The sequence below is a fragment of the Camelus bactrianus genome, chromosome 22, assembly GCF_048773025.1.
Source record: "Camelus bactrianus isolate YW-2024 breed Bactrian camel chromosome 22, ASM4877302v1, whole genome shotgun sequence".
Classification (NCBI taxonomy): domain Eukaryota; kingdom Metazoa; phylum Chordata; class Mammalia; order Artiodactyla; family Camelidae; genus Camelus; species Camelus bactrianus.
In genome coordinates, this window is record NC_133560.1 from 12191622 (window position 1) to 12213033 (window position 21412).

The following is a 21412-nucleotide window of genomic DNA, read 5'->3' on the forward strand; positions in this document are numbered from 1 at the left end:
ACCATTGTTCTAACACAAATCTAATCACAGGCCTGCATAAGGAGTTGGAGCTGTAACCCCACCTGTAACCAGAGCCTGGGTTCCAGTGGCAGAACCTGAAGGTTTAACTGTCAGGTTACTTAAAGTCCTTCCACCACTCACAATAGTATTTGAACATGAAACCAAACCAAACCAGACCCATCATATTCTTTTTCCTAACTGTATCCAGTCGCTTTATTCCAGCATAGTCCCCCAAGGCACAACACATGTTTTCCCCAACTTCACATGGACCCACTGGACAACCGTCCCACTGGTGAGATTGTCCCAGCTGGGATCCAGGCGGGACAGGCCCCAGGATATGATGCTTTCTGATCCTTGATGTTAGCGCACACATCCACCAGCCCTTGACAATGCCCTCAGCTCCCCAGCGGTTCCCAGAGCATGGCAGCACCCTCGCGTGATGCCCTGGCTCCTGATTCCCTGAGCCACCAGGACACCAGCCCTGGGAGTTTTACCACCTGGCAGCAGCTGATTCCTTTTGGCTTGCAGAGGTTTATTGAAGGGGCAGAAAGCACACTCTCTCTCTGGTGGACCCCCAGGTCTCCACAGCATTGCTGCCGGTGGGTAGTGTGTGAATGTGTGAGCGCCGCTGCTGGGTGCCCACAGTCACACAAACACCAGCCAACACTGGAATGGTAAAGAGCGTCCCAACATTTCCACCCAGACAATCCAGCCACTCCCCCCTTCCTTCTGCTCCTACGGATTTTCCGGGTCCCGGCACCTGGTACCCCAGAAGGGTCCTGTTGCCCCCCGAGGCCAGAGCCCACTCTGGCTCCCTCCTCTGCGAGCTCACGGGTGTTCACACCAATCCTCCCGCCGGTTTCTTACTCCTTTGGATACAGGAATCTGAACCCGCTCCTCATGGAGAGGGGGGTCCGGGGCAAGTGGGGCAGGTGGCACACCCCAGCCCAGCCCTGAGCACCCCCAAACCCAGCAGGGGAACAAAAGAAAGAAGGAGGTGGCTTACCTTTCGAGGGTCGCCTTTGTTTGGTTTGCAGAGACGAGAATGTGCCCATGACGGCCCCCATGGCAGCGAAGACTTGTGTGCGACTTGGGACCCCGGGCCCTGCCCCTCCCCTCCCCTGGAAAGAAATCAGTGTGGATCTTCTACTCCGAATTGGAGGAGGGAAAAAAGCACCCGGCAGCTCGCCCGCAGCTTGGTATTCAGCGAGCGTGGGGCCGGGGCGCTGGGAACCGTGTCTTTCCTTCTTCAGCCCCGCACATGCACTGACTCACAGGGGCCAGCCGCTCCTGGTGAGCCTTCGGACCCGGGCCCGGCCGCTTTGCCCGCCGGGGGCCGAGGACGATGCCCCGAAGCCTGCCTGGCGCTGGACACGGGGCTGGCGCGCCCGCCGGGCACAGGCTCCCGAGCCAGAGCCGCGTGCGGTGCGGGAGTCGCGCACTGCCCGCCCCTCCTGCCGCACGCTCGGCGCCCCCCCCCGGCGCTCGCTCGGGCTGGGTCTCGGGGGGCCGAGTACCAATCATGAATGAACGGAGCGGCACGGCTGCGAGCGGAGCCGCGCGCCTGCCTGCCTGCCTGCCTGCCTGCCTGCCTGCCTGCCTGCCTGCCTGCCTGCCTGCCTGCCGGAGCCCGGGGCGCGTCGGAGCCGCGCGGAGAGCGGCCGGCGGGTAACCCCGGAGGGGCGGGGCCCGGGCGCACGAGGGGCGCGCGGGCGCGGACGCCCGGCGGGTGGGTGGGGTTCAGGGGGCAGCAGATTGCCACCCGGAAGAATGCGCGCGCGTGCGTGCGTGTGTGTGTCCTTGTGTGGGGTGCACTGGTTCCTCTGACTTCAAGGGAAATCTTATTTAACCCACCGTGGGAATTCATACGATGGGGGAAAACTCTCCTCAACCCAGGAAGGGATGAAAACCACACATCCAACTGGGATGTGTTGGGAGGAGGGTGCCCTTCTTCTCCTCCAACGCCAGGGCCACCTTTGAATGACAGGGAATTGGGGAAGGGGAAGGAGCCCTAGGGCCCTTTGGACACTTCCTTACTCTTGTTTCTCCCCCCTCTCTCTCCCTTCTTCATCCCCAAGAATTTATTAGCCATCGGTTAGGAGCAGGCTGTGAGTTAGTGCTGAGGGGGTAATGGCTGAGTTGGGGAAGCAGTCTCCCTGCTGTGAGCTCTCACTACAGATGCACAGGCCCCCAGCCCCTGTCTTGGCTTCTCATGTGAAAGGGCAGAGTTTGGGTCCATTTCCAATCCTCCAGTTGTGGATTCCCCTTAGGCATCTCCCCTCCTTTGCTCTCTGGAAGCCTGAGGAACAGACTCCCAAGCCAGAGCGTCATGCGGTGCGGAAGTCGCGCTCTGCCCGCCCCGCCTGCCGCAAGCTCGGCTCCCCTCCTTGCTCCCCATCCCTCCTCCAAGTCCAAGCTGCCTGGGTAACCATTATAAACAGTGTTTGTAGATCATAAGGCTCTCGACATACGGCCTCATAAGCATGTACATACACGTAGTCACACAAACATGAGCACAGGTCCCGCAAGCCCACACAGACAGTGGTGGTGTACACACAGACTCACAGCCCACAGCACCCACAGGTGCATCCATAGGACCACACACACAAACACAGAGGCATGCAGATGCCCACGCAGTCAGTGCGAAAGACCATCACAGTCATCCACTTTCACACCGACTCAAAGCCACACAGGCATACAGTCGTACCACAAGGGTACGGGGCCCTCAGGAGCTGTTCCCCCTCATTCCAGACCATTAGCTGCCCTTCCAAGGACACAGGTGTCCTGTGACTTGGCCAGGGATCCTGACTAGTTTTATTCACCTATTTGGCCCTTGATGCTTTCTCAAATCCTAGCACATGTCCTACTTTGTGCAACTGGGAAGGTGCATTTAGTAACATCCATTCATCTCATTTGTATTGCCTGTTGCTATACAGCTCCCATCATCTCACACCCTGTGAGTTAGGCAGGTCATGTCTAATCATCACCACAGAGGGAAACTGAGGCTTACTGAGGGCAAGAAATTTGCCTGCAGTTACCCAGCAAGGATGTGCGATTAGAACTTGGAGCCCAGGGTTCTGTTGCCACATCCTGGGGACCCTCTTATGGGCAGAAAGGGACACTGGGGGCCACTGAGCTGGGGAGCTCTCCTCTGGGCCCCACAAGATTCAAAGCCTCAGCTCTCCTAACTGCCAAGTCAGGGCTTATCTATGTCCAGGAGGCTTGGATTCTGGATGATGGAGAAGGACAGGTAGGGCCTGGCCCCACCTCCTTCATTCCCTCCTTGCTGGGGAAGAAGGGCGAGGGTGAGGCTGAAGTCTGGGGTCACAAGAGGACCCACTAGGATGGCGGGACTCAAGGAACAGAGGGATGTTTGCTGGGGAGAGGGTGATGGTGCAGCTCCAGGCTTCGCAAATGTCTCTGGATGGAGCACGGAGCCACTTCACCCTCAGGCCTCTGCTCATCTCCGCACTACCTGAAGACCAGGACTAGCACTTGAGAGTTTACAAAAGGCTGGGATGCCATTCTCACATTACTCCTCCACCCCACAACCCTCTGAAGAAGCAGAGTAGAAGTGAGTTGTCCCATTTTACACATAGAAATATAAAGTGCCTCTAGAGGAGTTCACGACTGGTCATCTCTGAGCAGTGAGAATAAAGTGAAGTCACCGAGATAAAGTTCAAACCACTGAGTGGGAATTACGAGGCCCTTTTGTGGCCTGTCTTCATCTCCTAAGACCCTACTCCCTTTGGGGCTCCAACCACACTGACCCTCACTAGTCCCTAATGTGCCCTCCGTGGTTGTGCTTCAGGGCCTTTGCACATGCTGTTTCCTTTGCCTAGAATGTCACTCAGCTCTTTCTCCATCTGACAACCTCAATTTATGCTTGAAGATCTACTTCAAGGTGTCATTGCCCTCAGGAATCCCTCCCTGGCTCCAAGTGGTGCCCCCCTTGGGGTTCCTTAAGCACTTGGGGCCTCTTTCCCATCAGAGCACTCACTACCTTGCATCTCATTGTCCCTTTCTCTATCTGTCTCTCCCTCTGGACTGCAAGGTCCTTAAGAGCAGGGACTGCTACTGATGTAGCTCTACACTGTCTGCTTAACCCCTGGTTTTGGAGAGGGGTGCAGTCAGACGGTGTTCAATAAATGAATAAAGGAATGAACAAACTAATTTTCTTTGCTCAGTGACCCAATTAGTAAGTAAAAACTGATGATTACCAGATCGTCCTTGCCCTTCAAAGAAAGAAGCACACTTTCCCAAGTTAAGATCCATTCATTCCACAAATATTTGTTCATTCATAGATCTACCGTGTACCAGATATTTACATGCACAAGAGCTCATTTATTCCTGATGATGCCCTGTGTGGTAGGTTTTATCTACAGATAAATACACACACACACACACACGCACACGTATGCATGCTGTGTGATGCAGCAGACATCACCCGTGAGGTGCTCACAAAGAACGCATCTAAGTAGGAATGCACAATAAGTGTGAGGAACAAGAGAGAAAAAGAAGCCAGCAGCCGCACTCCCTGCCTCTTGGGAACTTGCAAAAGAGACTGCGTGGAGAGAGAGGGAGTCCCCCCATCTCTCACTTGCGTGTAAGGTCCATTTGTCCTGCAGCCCCCGACGTGGTGTGCTTGCTAAGATGATCTTGCCAGCCCCAACCAGCTTGGGCTTCAATGGCTGTGGCTTCCTCTAGATCCGGAAGGTGAGCTAGTTCCAGCACCGTCTCCAGCCCTGGTCCCCTCCCTCATCCACCTTATGTGGATTAAATGTTTGTGTCCTCCCCAAATTCATATGTTGAAGCCCTAACCCCCAGAGTGGTTGCATTTGGAGATGGAGGCTCCAAGGAAAAAAAATTAAGGTTTAAATGGGATCATAAGGGTGAGACCCCGAGGGTGAGATCCTTAAAAGGGTAGACATCAAAGGGTCCCTACCATCCCCGCACACATGATCAAGGGGAGACCAGGTGCACACACGGCGAGGAGGAAGCAGCCGTCTGCAGTCCAAGGGGAGAGCTCTCACCAGACACCAGCCCAGCTGGCACCTTGATCTTGGACTTCAAGTCTCCAAGACTATGAGAAAATACACTGCTGTTGTTTACGCCATGTAGTCTGAGGTATCTCATTATCGCAGCTTGAGCAGACTAGCACGCGCTCACAGGGCCTGTCTTTGGAGGCAAGGCCTTGCCTTCCCTCTGACATGAGCCCCTCTGTGAGACTCCTTAGGGTACCCCTGGGAGGCTGCGCAGGGAGGAGAGGGTAATATTGTCAAGGACCCGCAGAAATCCTGTTACGGCAGGCGTGCGCTTGTCTGTTTATGTAACACGCACACTGTTCCTTGCCTCCCTCCCTCATCACTCAGCCGTGCCTCTTCCCATCCTTGTGGGCAAGGGCAGTTCACCGAGCTCCCACCACGTGCGGAGGCAGCAGTGTCAGATTAAGAGCATGAATCTGGGGGGCTGCTAGAGCCGGGACAGACCCTGATTTTGTTGTCCCTTGTTAGTTGTGTGACTTTGGGCCTACGTTCACCTTCTGTGGACTACGTTAGTGCCTACCTCGTGGTTTGGCCAGGAAGAGTGGTGAGGTCACCATTGTGAGGCTCCAGGAGGGGCCTGGCACAGAGTGAGGCTGGTGACGGAGGGTGCACTGCCGCTAGCTCATTGCCGAGGGCCAGCCATTGTGCGGGGCTAGAGCCGCGTGGAAACGAGTAAGTCGCAACCTTCCTCTTGGCTTCCATCTTAGCTCTTCATCTGTTTTATAGGAAATCTATTCTCAGGGTCCCCATCTGGTATTAAGAGACTCAGACTAGTTAAGGAAGGGAATGTAGTTGGCACCTGATTATGTGCAATTCAGCACTATGCTAGCTGCTGTCTTGTACCATTTCCCAAATGTTCCACATGCATAAGTCTGGCCTCCTCAAATAGACTGTGAGCTGTTGGAAAGCAAAGCATGCGCTTCCTCCCTCTGTCCCCCTCCGTCATGGCTCAGCCTTGCCCAGGACGTCCTAAGAGTTCTACAGAGACTCACTCTGAGATCGCTCAAGGCAGGGAAAGGGCACATCCTTTAGGCCTGGGATCAAGTCCCACCTCTCTTCCCACATATGCCTCTGGGCCTGGGCTGCTTCATCTGTGAAACGTGAATAAGACCCCTTCGAGGGTTGGTGCAAGGACTGGGTCAGATAAAGTAAAGGGGAAGGGTTTTGTCTCTCTGCAAAGCACTCTGCAAACGGCCTTTATTATTATTTGCTTTGGGGCACATTTAGTTTTTCATTCATTCGACATATTTTTATTAAGCACCATCTCCTTGCCAGGTATTTACTTTAAATACATGGATCAGTAATGAACAAGAAGAGGCCAGAGTCCCTGCTCTCAGAGCTGGTGGTGAAGACAACCGAATCCTCTCCTCATCACAAACTGCAATCGGGAGGGAACAGGTGAGTTTGGGGTGAGGTGGTGAGGGACGCTTGGAGAAGCCACGTGGGATAATGTTTTGCAAACTACAAATGATGTCACAAGTGATACCAAGGATATCAGGCTTCAAATTCGGGGTTTGTTTTGTGATCTTGAACATGTTATTTGACCTTTGAAAGCCTTGGTTTCCGCACATCTGCAAGAGGAACAATCCTACCAACGCCAGTGGCAGGGTGAGGCTGAAGCCGACCATGATTGCAGGAGCACCCAGCACAGGGCTTCCCTGGCTGAACACAGTCCTGGCTCAGCAAATGCTAACTCCATTCCTCAGTTTCCTCTTGGGGTCTCATATGCAAGCACCTTCTTCCCCACTTTCCCAGGAGCAAGAAAAGAGCTTGGAACAGGACTTAAGCTTGGGAAGGGCCTCTCCTGGTCACATCCTCATGCACCAAGCATGGCCTCATCTGTCAAGGTTGATCACACCCCTTCAGGGAGCGAGGCTGACCCGGGCTGCGGGGACGCAGGGGAAGCCAGGACACAGGCTCTGCCTTCATGTTCTGATGGCTGCACTGCCCCCAAGGGTTCCCCCTTCATGCTCCAGCACTGGAACTGTCTCCACCAGGGGCTGAGATGAGTTCAGACAGAGTGCAGCCACCCACGCAGCCCAGACACTGGCAGCAAAGCCCTTCTGAGTTACCCAGATCCAGGCAGGGAGGAACGACATTCCAGGGCACCTTGCTTGCACTATCTGAAGCAACAGTAGGTGTCCTGGAGGCCAGAGAAATCGTGGGTGCCGCACCAGACCTGGCACAAGGTAGGTGCTTTGTGAAATTGATCAAATGGCTCCCTGGGGGCAGATGGAAGGATGCATGGAAGGAGGAAAGGTGGAGAGGTGGATTCAAATATGTTCAAACGTTTAAGTATCCGATGAAACCTGTGAAACTTCTTCCCCAAAATAACTGCACACATGCACTCACACTTTGCACGAACACATCTGTGGACACCTCGTCAAGAATCTCTGTCCTAAGGAGGAAAGATTATACCGAGGGATTTGATACAGTCATTGCTTAGCTATGTGACTTTAACTTCTCCGAGCCTCAGTTTCAATTTCTGTAAAATGGGAGTAATAATTGTGCCTATTTCTTAGGGTTGCTGTGAAATGAGAAGAAGCTTTCAGGTGCTTTAGCATAGGGTTCGGCAGTTTACAAAGCTCCACGAAGCATGCTGTCATCACTAACATCATCATTAACCTTCACTTACTCATTCATTCAGTCACATTTCGGTGAGTGCATTTCATGAGTGTTTCCTGGTTATCACACCCTGAATGAGTCTCTGGGGTTGCAGAAGTTTTTGTTCACTGACTTGGAGAACTCACAGTTTAAGGGGTGAAGGGTAGATAAACAGCTCCCTGTGACACCCCGGACTTCACCAAGAAACCAGTGGGAATGACCTCTGCAGCTCTGCCAGTGACAAAACAGGCCCCTGACCCTGGCCAGGTTGACCTGCAAGACGGGGGTGGGGGGTGGGTGGGTTAGGGCAGCTCAGGAAGGCACAGGTGAGGGAGGAGGTGGGGTGGAGAAATCAAGGGTAGAACTGGATGGAGAGGGATGGGGCTGGAGCGGGTGCAGGTGAGAGTGAGGGGCAGAGCAGGGCTGAAGTGGGGCAGGGGTGGCCCTGGATGACTGCCACAGCAGTGCGGCAGGGTAGACAGGTGACGCTGAAATGGCTGGGGCAATGGGGACAGAAACCATGGGCAGAACTTCTTATCTTTCTAAAGTGTGTGCATCATATGGATTCACAATCTTGGGTAAATGTCCAGGAATCAGCTGTGTTCACTCCTCTTCTCTGGTCTCCTTGGGTTATATAACAATTATATTAATAGTGATAGCCGTCATCTACAGAATTCTTACTACAATCTAGTCATGTGCCTGGTCCCACTTCACCGTTTCGATACCCTGTAAGGTAGATACTCTCATTATCCCCCATTTTATATATGAGAGAACCAAAGCACAGAGAGGTTAAGTGACCTGCCCAACGTCACACAGCAAATAAGTGGTAGAGCTGGCCTTGAACTTAGATGATCCGACTCCAGAGCCCACACTTCTTGTCTAACTCTAAGTCCTCCAGCAGCTGTTGCAACTGATTTCTTCTAGCACTATTTCTCTGGGGATGGACGGGAATGGGGTAGCATCTTAGAGCTGAGGGACAGATGCAGAGGGGAGGTGCAGAGCCTGGCCCTCTGATGGCAGGTGCTGCTCTCACCCATACCCTTAGTGCCTGGGAGCTGCAGCCGTGGCCACCAGCCTGCAGGGATGCACACAGGGTCTCATTTTCCTTCAGGGCTTCTACGGACTGAAGACCTCAGAGGAAGTGAGCAGGGATGGGAGGAGGGAGCAGCAACCACGCTGCGTGATGATTAGTAATAAAGCCAGCGATGAATGCCCCTGGCCCTGCACGGCCGGCTGAACCTGTCAGCGCGGGCTCCCAGCTTCCCAGCCCCGTTGCAGCAACTGGAGCCTGAAGAGGGAGGAAGGAAAGTGGAAAAGAATCGTGGTTGCTGTCACGCTGAGGGCTGACTCCGGGACCAGGCTGCAGAACTGAGGCAACCTAAAACGACCAGGTATCAGCAGATGTTTCCTTCTGTTTTGTCCTGTGACCAGCATACCCTCCTCCACAATTGAGACCTGTGGCACTTACTGCCTGGGGCGAAGATGACACAGAGACGATGGGGTCGCCGTTTTGGATTTCACTTACAAAGGCTCTGGCTTAAGAGAAAAGGCCAGGCGGAGCACTCAGCACAGAAACCCCAGACTTCGGGGAATCTGGGGGCTGAGACCCTGCTCGTTTCCTAAGTAGAGCCTCAGAGAGTGGACATGGCCCAGAGTCCCTCTTCCAGCCCCTCCAACCCACTATGTGGAACGTCGCACACTTTGCCGGCCTGTGCATATTTCCTAGGAGTGAGATCCCTTCCTGTATCTCCCTGCTGAGTCTGGGAAGGAGGAGACTCTTTCCCCTGCCCCCGTAAGGAATGTGGCCCAGAAAGCCCCAGAGAACCAGCAAACCTTGGTGCTAGGCTGGGGGTCCCTGCTGTGACCTGGATGGCACTGTGACCACAGAACATACAGGAACCAGGACATCCGGAGGCTGACTGCTTGGAGAAGTGACCAGCTACACACCTGGTCGAGCCCACCCCACAACTTGATGCTTGTAAGCCTCCAGAAAAATATTCAGGCAATGCTGCAGTGGGGTGGGGCATCCCGAGTTTATTGAGATTTCGTTTCTACCTCTCAAAAAGAATGAATAGAAATTAAGCTCAGCAATTTAAGAAACAAGCAAAGCAACAATCCTGGCACACCAGAGGACGTAGCCGGAAATTCTTAGCTACTCCTAAAGCGATCCTTACTATACCTCTGTGGCTCTGCTCTCCCCTCCATTTTACAGATTAGCAAACTGAGGGTCAGAGAGGTGATGTGGTTTGCCCAAGGCCACAAAGCTTGAGTGATGAGCTGTAGCCTCAGGGTTTGAACCCAGTTCTAGCTGTCCTCAATGCCCCTGCTACTACCCATTAAGCGAAGAAAGCAGAGGAGCAGGAAAGGCAAGAGAAGGATGTTTGTTTGAAGAAACAGCGGGGGCAGGAAGAATGGATGGGGTGATAGGGAGCCCTCCCTTCTAGGATGAATGTCCTGGATCAGAGGAGAGTGGCTGCAAAGATCTTTTGTCCTGGCTTAGAGGATGCCATGAGGCATGTGCATTGAAGCTGGCACTCAGGTGAGATGGTAGGGTGGCAGGGGAAGGGAGACGCAGCACCTTCAAGGAGCAGGGACACCGCCCTTCCTCCAGAGCACCCCGAGCAGCCCCCTTTGTGAGAAGCTGGACTGGCCTTATCTTCTGCTCCCCTGTTCTGAGGCTCCCTTCCTGGGCTGCCACAAGATACTGCTTGACATCAGCGGCTCTCAAGATGATTTCTGTTTCTGTTGTCCCTTCTTGCACTGGGCTGGTCCCTGGTGACTGAGGGGGTTGGACGCTCTAGCTGGTGCTGGGGAAGCTAATTGACAGTCCAGGGCTCTCTTTCTCTGGGCTGGCATTTGCATGCTGCATTAGTATTCGTGCCCGTAGCTCAGGGCTGTTCTGGAAGGAGGATGCTGTGCGGATGAGTGGCATGCTGTAAGGACTTGATGCGGTTTGCTAGAATCCAGGCCACCGAGTAAGAGGAAGCTGAGGAAGGCTGCAGAGGATACCAGGGCCCCTCGCCTGCTTCCCATACTGCCAGACAGAGTCTGCTGTCCATGATGTAAGAGCTCCCAGTCCCTCCAACGATTTGGCCAGCATCTGAGCCCCCTCTCTGCCTCGCCTGTCCTGTGATGGTGCCAGAGATGCAGAGAGAGGTGAAGAGGGCTTGCTCCCATCCCACAGGAAGCTCATAATCCTGTGAGGACAGTGGCATATGAACTATTTGAAGACAGGGGGATGGGCCCATGGCAATGAGCTCAGAGGTCCACACCAGCTCAGAGAAGGGACATCTAATTCAACCCAGGGAAGAAGAGTGGTGGTGGAGGGGGGAAGTCAGGCAAGGCTTTCCAAAAGAGAAGATGCTGGAGCTGGGTCTTGAAAGATGAATAGGAATTTACCAGCCAAACCCCACTGTGAACATATGACGTGTGCTCTTTAACTGGTTCCCCAAGAATGGTGGTGCCCCGAAGAGCAGAGCAACAATTCATTTCTAATCTCGTTTATGGATTTCCTGAACCTATAGCTGGATGGACTTTGGAGAAAACAGGTCCAGCCACCACGGGTGACTTGACTTGATAAAACCTGTGATAGATGATTGAAGTGAGGAACGGAGTCACCCAGGAACAATCAATCTTCCTAAAGCTCTCCAGGGATGGAAACTTTCCGGTTTCCATATGCAACCCTGATCCAGTATTTTACCATTTACCCAGAGCCAGTCTTATCAATGTCTCACCAATATCTGTTAATGTCTCGCCGATGTCTGCTACACTGCAGAGGATGGAATGCCTTGCCTAAGAACCCTTCCCGCAAGCTGCCAGAACCACACAAAGCCCCGAGCATCCCAAGCTGAGCACCAGGTGGGATGAGGAGCTCACAGTGATGGGGGATACAGATACCTTCCACAGTAGGAACTGAATGGCTGGATTGGGCGTAGGGGTCGCTGAAGGGCTAGACCTGCACCCCAGGCTCTGATTCTGAAGGTGCACACCATCTCCAAAAATCTGAGATATTCTCCTTAGAAAACAAGGTCTGTCTTAGAATTACACTACTCAAAACTAGAGAGGACTTTTTATGTCACATAGCTGGGCCCCTCATTTTATAGATGGCCCAGGGAGGGAAAGAATTTTGTTCAGGGACACCCAGGGAGAGAACACCAGAGTTGCAACTGTAACTCAGGCCTGTGGAAAGTGTCTTGCATATTTTAAAATTACCAAAAGTTGTCTTTGACTGTCACAACCTTCCTGCCAAAACCAGATCCAAATTAATTCTTGGCTTTCTATGAGGCACAACACTGTGGGCTTCTGTCCCAAAATGTATCTCCCTCATCTTTACTGAAATTCCCTCAAGATGAAGTAATAATCAAATAAAATTTAAACTACAAATAGTTGGTACTTGACCTGGAATTCAGACTAAAGTATAAATGACTGATATTATCCCAAGAGCTAGATTTGCTACATTGATGATTCGGAGAAAGTAAGGGCACCGGAGACCTGAACTGCATGGAAGAGTGGAGACAAGGACCAGGAGAGTAGTCTAGGGCCTTTGGTAAATCAGGGAGGTGGGTGTGTGTTTAAACAATAGTACGAGTCCTGGGGAAGAATTATTAGGTAACTTCCTTTTTCACTTCTGCTCATATGCTATCTTGTCTGATATATTCATTCATCCATTTATCCATCCATCCATTCATCTACCATTAATAAACATTCATCTGCAGGTGCTCCCATCTGTACCTGCCTGTCCCCGTTGTAGGTACTGGGACACACCAGTGACCAAATGACATTTTTCTTGCCCTCAGGAGCTTCCATTCTCATAGGGAGGGGTGGGCAGGACATAAAGCAGTAGATAAACAAGTCAGGCCATGTCTGATGACCATAGGCACCATAAGGACATGAGAAGGGCTTCCTGTGGCAGCTAAAGGCATCCACATGAGACTGGAGGCCTCACTGAGGAAGGGAGATTAATTCTGAAATGTGAATGATCAACAGAAGTTCCTTATGTTTGGATTTGGGGTGAGAGAACTTGAGGTGAAGGAAATTGCAAGGCTCAGTCCCTGTAAAAGGAATGTACCTGATGGCTCCAGGCATGGAGAAGAGGGAGGGGGAGAGGTTCCAGAGGAAGCCAGGGTGGGGGTGGGGGGTCACGGTGTGCAGGGCCTATGGTCCTTGGCACAGAGTTTGGATTTTATGCTGAGAGCAATGAGGAGCCGGGGGAGAATTTCTTTTTCTCTTTTTATTTTGAAAAGATGATAGGCTTCGAGGAAGTTGCAAAAAGAGGACAGAAGGGTCGAGTGTACCCTTTATCCAGTGTCCCCCAACGGTAACATCTGACAATAACCATCGCTATATAATTGACAAGTACAATTGTCATTTGTGGATTGACTTTGGTACAATCCACAGACCTTGTTCAGATTTCAGTCTTACATGCACTCATGAGTGTGTGTGTACACATGCATGTGTGAGCACCTGTGCATGTGCGTGCGAGTTTCTGTGCCCTCCTATCACGCGTGTACATTGGTGTAACCACCAGCACAGTCAAGACACCCAACTGTTCCCTCATCACAAAGGAACTAACTTGTCTGTGCTTGCCTTTTATAATTGCCCATCCCCCTGCCCCCATCACCATGGGAGAATTTTAAGGAGGGGATTGGGAGTGGGAGGAGCTGAGAGCTCTCATGTCAAGGACATGGCCTATCCCCTTTGGATGCCCTAGAAGCCTCTCAACAAAGCAGGTTCACCGTGAATACAGATTGCTTTCAATGCCCCCACTCTACAGTTGAGAAGCAAGAACAGAAAGGTTAAGCAACTGAAACAAGGTCATACAGACTTCTCATGGCTTACTGAGTGTCTCTGTTTAAATGATTCCAACAGCTTTCTGCAAAGCTTGGTGTGTTAACATGTGTCCTGGAGAAGAAGCCAGGGAGCTACGCAGGACCCTGGCTCTACCACTTCAAGGCTTTGGCCCTTAATCTCTTTGATTCCCCATCGCCGTGGGTGCCAAGGCCTATCACCTCCCTTAAACAGTCACAGTGAGGCATTGATTAGAAAATACTTGCCAAGTGCCAAGCTTAGTAAGAAACACTTCTGTTCCCAACATGCCAGCAATTACCTGGAAGTACTGGAGAGAAATGGCTGCCCCTCCTTACCCCTCCCACTCCCTTCTCAGTGGGGAGGGTGGAGATGATCTCAATGGGACAGTGGCGAATAGCCCTCAGATCTGTAGCTCAGCCCCTTCTTATAGCTGCCTCAGCTCACCGCCCCCACACGTGGCACACATCCCGGGGGGGCTGAGGGGGACATGCAGGAGACCCCCAGTTCTCCAGTTGCTCTGTTTGAGACCCTACGGCTAAGTTCACTCCCTGAGGCTGGAAGTTTTGGCTTCAGGCGCCCTCCTCCAATGCAGCTCCCACAGTAATAAAGGAGGTACCTTCCTCCGCATTTAACAGCTGCAGCTATTTCTCAAGTGGTCCACAGGAAAGGAATGGGATTAGTGGTTACCTTTGAACCTCAAAACCAAGCACAGTTCTGGGCACAGAATCCCTGCCCTAAGTAATGCCACAGTTTTGTTTAGAGTGGTTTGCTCGGAACGGCTCAGAGATGCGGGGATGTGTTTGAGAGCGAGGGAGGGCAGGGGATGAAGAGAGAGGTTGAGCAGGATGGACACGGGGAGAGAGAGGCTAGGGGTTGGGCGGCTCCCAGGGCCTTCACAGGGCACGAGGGAGATTAGAAGGGTCAGCCATGCCCTGGGGCCCTCCTGCAGAAGGACATTAGCCAGGTCAGTGCCCCCACGTCTGCTCTGACCCAGCGTCTGGCAACCACAACTGTGCAATCTTGCTACAGCACGGCTTCTCCTTTCTCAAGGGGAGTTTCTGCCTGTTTCTGGCAGCCATCTTCCATCTTTCAGGTACGTGCTGAGGTAACGGATGGAGTCCTGTTCTCCCTCCCCCTTCCTTTAGGGCCAGGAGCCTCCCAGGCTGCTCAATCACCACTAAGAGGCCATCGGGTCAGCCTCCCCGCCTGGCTAGCCTCCTGCCCTCCAGCCTCCAGGGGAGCAGACACATCCTTCCTTTCCAGCACTAATGAAATCTTCCCTCTGCTCAGTGCCTGGCTGGGCTCAGGGTCAGTATTTTTACCCACTCAGCTCGGCCCTGTGCTCCGGCTGGGTAATAACACCCCACACCTCATCACAGACAGGCTCAGCTGAGCCCACAGGGCTGACTTCTCTGAGGCATCACCTCCTAGAGGCTTAAAAAGCCTTCTCTGGGCTGCAGGGACTGTTGGTGTGTGAATTCGCTCCCTCTTCTGGGTCCTTGGTCAGCCTGGCATCATGCTGATTCCTGCCCCTCCAACACACATGCTCAGGACACCCTGCCCAGGCCTCCATTCCATCTGTCTCAACCCTGTTCCTCCCTCCTGGACTCACTCATGCTGCATCTCCCCCAGGAAGCCCTCCTGGACTTTACCACATCACCTCCCTCTACATTCAGAGGTCTCTGATACTCGCAGTAACTGCTTGCTTCTCTGAGCCCGAACAGCCAGCGCTAGGTGTGGTTTCCTGTAGGTGCATAAAATGAATCATGAATGGATGAATGGGTAACTGGGTAGTTGAGTGGATGAGTGAATGAATGAATGGGTGAATGGGTAGATGGGTGGAATGGTGGATGAATGAATGGGTGAATGAGTGGATAGATGGATGAATGAATGAGTGTGCACTTATACATCTATCCTCCTCCTCTGACTCTTAACCATATGTTATTTGTTTTGCTCTTTAACTGCTTCACAGAGAACGATGATGGAAAACCATGGAAGGAAGGGACCTTTTCCTAAATGTTATTCATTCATCGCCAGGCACATTCAGTAAGCCTCATACTCTGCACATGGCACGAGGCCAGGGAAGAACTAGTAAAGTATGTCTCTGCCCTTGAGAAGCCCTGCCTGATGTCATGGGACTTTCTGACTTCCTGGGACCGTCTTGAAAATATGATGGAATCTGTGGACCCTTTCCTAAGAAACACCCCCCTACCACCACACACACACACACACACACACACACACACACACACACACACACACACAAACTCACACATATACACACATGGAAAACACGAGTCATTTTCAAGAACACCTGAAATTTCTGGCCACAGTTTAAAAGCCCCTGGCCTGGTAAGAAACAGAACCAAGTTAAGAGACAATTTTAATATCTTCTGCTAAGGGCTTTGCCAAGAGGGCTGGATGGCTTATAATTGGGGGTCAGGGAAGATGGAGTGATTAACTCTCTTCAAGTGGGATGGTGTGTCCCAGGAAGGTTGGAATCAAGGAAGAGATTTCAGAAGGGCTGGCTCTTGAACAGTGAGCAGAAATTTACCAGGCAGGCAAAGTGAGAGGCGAGGACGGCGAACCAGCACGGGCAAAATACAGAAGCCTTTAGTAGTTGCTGGGAGCTGGGGAAGGAGGAGTGGGGAGTGACTGCTAAAGCACTGGGGTTTCTTTTCTGGGTGATGAAAATATTCTGTGATTATACAGTGGTGACAGTTGCATAACTTTGTGAATATGCTAAAAATCCCTGAATTATATACTTTAAGATGGTTAATTGTATGATATGTGAATTGTGGTGGTTAATTTTATGTGCCAATTTGGAAAAGTCAGGGTGCCCAGTTGTTTGGTCAAACAGCAGTCTAAATGTTTCTGTAAAGACATTTTTTTAAGATGAGATTAACATTTAAATCAGTAAACTCTCAGTAAAGCAGATTACCCTCCGTAATGTGGGTGGGCCTCATCCAATCAGTTGAAGACCATAAGAGAAAAAGACTGAAGTCCCCTGGGGAAGAGGAGATTCTGCCTCCAGGCTGTCTTAAGACTCAAGTTGCTTCCCTAGGTCTCCAGCCTACCAACCTACCCTGCAGACAGATTTCAGACTTACCAGCTCCCACAGACATGTGAATCAATCAATCAGTCTCCTTCTCTCTCAATATATACGTATCCTATTGGGTCTGTTTCTCTGGAGACTTCTGACTCATACCTGAATTATATCTCAATTTTAAAAGGTTCATTAGTATGGGATTGATTAAGTAAATGATGGCAAAACCATAAAACACAAGTACACAGGCATCAATCAGTATGGAGCACTCAGAGTGTCACAAGACGGTTCAGCGTGGCAGGCACAGGCAGGAGAAAGCTGGTGGGGGCAGACTGGAGCAGGCGCAGCCATGCATAGCCTTGATTATCGTGCCATGGCTCTATTGCCTGCAGGATAGTGAGGCATCAGCTAGGGTTATTTTTGGTTGCAAGCAACAGAAACCGACACTGGCTAACTTCAATAGAAGAAAGAAATTATGAGAACACAGGAGCTCACATACCCAGAAAATGCTTAACAATCGAATCCAGGACCTACCAGGAAGCAGGGCAGTTCCAGAAATATTCACAAGTAGGGTTTCTTTAGAATAAATCAGTTACCAGTACTTTTTGTTCTAGGTTATTGTGTTCAATCTCAGGAAAGAGAATCTGATTGGCCACACTGGAGTCCTTGTGCCCAACCCTTAAACTAGCAGGGCAAGGCAGGACCCCTCCTATGACCTGCCTGCCAGGTGGGTGATATCGGGGAAGCAGGGTCAGGGTGGTGCTGCTGGAAAAACAAACGGGAAGTAAGTGCTGGGAGGCAGATCAGCAGGAGTGCATGCTGCAGACAACACGGGGTCCATGCCCAGCCAGTGAATGTGAGCAGGAGCCTGACGGTCGCTGAACTGTGTTGTTGGGTCTTCATTCTAGGGTGCAGTGCCCCCCTCTACCCTGGGCTGTGTCGGGACCACAGGCTGCCTGTTGCCAGGGAACAGAGCTATTTAACAGGAGAACTGGAGATGCTGAGGGCTTCTAGCTGGCTGGTGTTGGTCGAGTCACTTAGCGCCTCTGACACTCAGCGTCTTTAGCTGACCGGCCACTGTGCCCATCTCCTCGGCTTCCTAGGAGGATTAAATGAGGAGACTCATGGGACATAGCCTGGTCCAGGGTATGACATATTCCAAGGGCTCTGTTTTTCCTTCCTTCGGGGACCGTATCCAGCCTTGACAGCGATGCTGAATCTAGAAGAATGATGTAGGGGGCTGTGTCCAGTCAGTTTTCAATTAAATGAGACCAGCTATGATCTAAGGCTGGGCTTGAGGCCAAGGATGTGGCTCCTGGAAACAGGACTCAGTTCTTTCATCTTTAGGCTTCCTGATTTCTCCTCCGCCAAGTGCCAGGCCCTACCTAGAGGCTGCTTGCCTTCCTCTGAGGCTGTGTCCTTGGCAGCCCCCTCTCCCCAGCCCTTTTGGGATGGGACCAAAGGCTCAGCCCCTGAGAGGCAGAGGGTGAATCCCGTGGAGGCTCAGACCTGCCCCAGCCCCTTCACAGAATCCTGGAGGTGGTTTCCAGAATAATCCCTGCAAACCCACATGACTTTGAAGGTAGTGGGTACTGTTATCCCACAGGGCTCAGCTCTGGGCCATCAGATACCCTCTTTGTCCAGACCCTGGACCCAGAGCTGGGCTCTGAATGCTTGGGTTTGGGAAATGGAGGAAGAGGTGGGGTGAGGAAGGGGACAAAGCCACCTGCCAGAAGGAAAGTGGCATTTCTTTTGAGTCCAAGGGCAGAGGCCCCACCCAGGCCTGGTTTTACGTAGGGATGTGAAGAATCAACCCTGACCCCCACTGGGTACGGTTGGAGATGGAGGGTAAATAGGGCAGAAGCAGGAAAGAGAGACAGAGCCAGAGAGATGGGCAGAAAATGGAATTAAGAGAAAGAGAGAGGACCGAACACAGAGAGAAGGTAGAGAGATGGAGGAGACAGAGGTAGAGAGAGGAGCCCGCTGAGAGAGATTTGAGAGGCAGAGAGGGGAGGAAAAGGAGGCGGAGAGAGGGAGAGACAGCAAGGGAGAGTGAAAGAGGAAGCGGGAGAGAAACAGGTAGACAGAAACAGAGCAGAAGGATGGAATGAAGGATGGAGAACGAGAGATGGAGCGGGAGTGACACTCTGGGACCTTCCGGCTCTTGCCAGCCTCCCCGGAACATGCGTGGAGCAGGAGGGTGCCTGCTGGGAGTCACCCGCCAAGGCTCCGGGAGGGGCCGCGTGCCTGGTTAGCTTGTTTTTGCTCTCTGATAAACGACTTGCTCTAAATGATCTCTTAAAGCAGAGTGAGTGCTACAAATGCCTCCACCCACCGCCGTCCCCCTGGGGAAACGTACTATATTTATAAGGTGACTCATCTTGCTGCCACAACCCCTGGGGATCCGAGGCAGAATGCTCGTCATGAGTTCACCTTCAGAAGGCCACAGGGACCGTGGAGGCAGGTCTGGAGGAAGTGAATGTTTGTGGAAGGAGAGGTTCGGATGAGTGAGTTTGTCAGTCCAACGTCCAGGTCCAGGTGATGTCCATCCAAATGCACGGCTGGACAGTGGAGTGATGGCCGAATAGTGCTGGCATGTCTGTGGGTGGCTTGAAGTGACTGCTTCCCTGTTGCCTCTTTTAGGATATATTTCCCAGAGGGACCAGAGAGCTTGTCTAAGAACTTCTTGTTTCTCGTGGAAGCAGAGTGATGCGGTATAAAATGGCTTCTCTTCCTCTCGTCACAACTCAGCCCAACATTGTGTACTGTCTTGGTACCACCTACCTCCACTTGGTTGCATTTCCCAGAGTCGTAATATTACATTTGTTGGTGAGATATCTCATTATTATGAACATCTCTCATGCCCAGTACACTGTAAGCTCCATAAGAGCAAAGGTGGTGATGGGCTTGGCTCAGTGTTGTGTCCCTAGCATCATGGTACCCTCTCAAGAAACATTTACAGAGGGAACAAATACAAACATGCCATTTTGGAGTCTAGTGAGGCTGAGATTTTTTTTAAAATAGTTGTTTTCCAAATAAAGAAGGTGGGGGAGTGTGTAGCTCAGTGGCAGAGTGTGTGCTTAGCATCCAAAAGGTCCTGGGTTCAATCCTCAGTCCCGCCATTAAAAAATAAATAAATAAATCCAATTACCACCATCCCTCCTAAAAAAAAATACATGAAATAAAACAACAACAATAAAAAAAAAAAAGAAGGTGAGGCTTAGAGATATAGAGACAGTAACTGACCTGAGGGACAAAGCCAGTAAGAGGAAGAGTAGGGCTTTAGCTCAAGACTGATTCTATAGACATCGTAACCATCACTCCGGAACCTTGTAGCCCCACGCAAATCATCACTGACAGACATTTGCCTGAGTTATGTGGTGATTTGTACTCTCCCCTTGCATGCTAACTCCATAAAACAAGTTTGATGTCTTCAAAGAAAGAGAAGCAAGAGGGACTGCGGCAGATAAGAGAGGTGATTTTAAAATGGAGAGGCTGGTCCAGCCCATGTTAAGGGGGCTTGGAAGCTTATCTTATGCAGAGCTGAGCAATAGTCCAGTGATGCTCACCAGAGAGCCCAATGATTGCACTTCTTCCTGGGGAGGGGATTTTGACTTTTATCCTTCTAGTCAGAAGGTCCCCAGACTCAGGTCACCATAGATTATTCCCAGGTAGCTCCCATCCCATGCTCATCTGCAATTTCTGGGCCTGAGTAGGTGTGGCCCCCAATAAACACCCTTCTCAAAAGCCTGCAAATGAGATCTCCCACTGCCCAAACCGTCCAGATTTTCAGGCAGAAGGGCCACTTTTGACCCCGTTCCTGCTTGGAAAGAAGACTGGAGTAGACAGAAGCGAAGAAAGGCTATTTCGCTCATCTGATATTTTAAATTTAGAATTTGAGCTTAAGTCTGCCAGGGGACACATGGAATCTAGTTATGACCTATTTGAAATCCTAAGACCAGGTAAACTCTCTCAGGACAAAGGGACTGGGCTGGCCGTCCTGAGGAGCATCCCAAATATACAGCTGTGGCTGTCACCAGGGCTGTATCAGCGGAGAAAGGACTGGTGGAAGAGGGCTTTGAAATTTACTACAGTTTTGGAGTTAAATCTCTGTCTCCCTCTCCCTCTCTGTCTCTGACAGACTTGGCCTTGGACTTGGCTTCACTCTCACAGCATACCTAATAAAATCTTCCATAATTCTGCCAGGATTCTGTGGACTTTTAAAATATCAGTGCTCAAGCACCAGCAAAGGCAAATTACATCAGAATCCCTGGGGGCTCTGGCTTTTGGCAGAGGGCAGGACTCCTCAAAACACCAACACCACGTAAACCCGGTTCTGGGCTCTGCCATCCATCAGCTGTGAGTCCTCGAGAAATTACTTCGACTACCTGATCCTTGGTGTCTTCAAAGGTGAAATGAAGCAAATAATCGTGTAGATTCCACAGGATTGTTACGAGGATGTTATGATATAAAAGCTGTAAAGAGAGCCTCGCATAGTGGCTGGTACACAACAGGAATTCAAAAGTTGGCCGTTGTTGTAATTATTATTAGTCCTCTTCATAAATATTGACTAATCTCTGCCCAAAAGTCTACCTTTCCTTGAACCTTTGGGGAAGAGACATGAACTAGACCTGAAACATCCTGAGTTATGGTAGGTAGGGCAGCGCTGAGGGCAGATGAATGGAAATGTTTTGTGTTATTCAAGTGGTAGAGCTTTTCTCAGAGTGGATTCCAAGCAGACAGTGTTTCCTGTTAACAACTCTTTTAGCAGTATTACTATCTGTTCTGTTCTCCCTTGGCCTAAGACACCGTTGCTAGAGGGAAGGCCAACACATCATGCTCGGTGGAAGATACAGATTGCCAAGCATCCCATAGCCACAGCCCACCTTCTGTTAACCAGGTCGGAGGG

The 21412-nt window shown here is 51.4% G+C and overlaps 1 protein-coding gene across 2 annotated transcripts in view; it reads right to left on the reverse strand.

Annotated features, from left to right (window-relative positions):
- Positions 1–21412, reverse strand: part of KCNIP1 (potassium voltage-gated channel interacting protein 1) — a 317892-nt gene that overhangs the window by 196000 nt on the left and 100480 nt on the right. The window contains exon 1 of one of the 2 annotated variants that reach the window (XM_010972249.2): positions 1007–1552. The exons of the other annotated variant lie outside the window; for it this stretch is intronic. Coding sequence (XP_010970551.1) covers positions 1007–1067 — 61 coding nt within the window. The 5' untranslated portion in view covers positions 1068–1552. Of the gene's footprint in view, positions 1–1006; positions 1553–21412 lie in introns of those variants that run through there. 2 annotated transcript variants of the gene reach the window in all.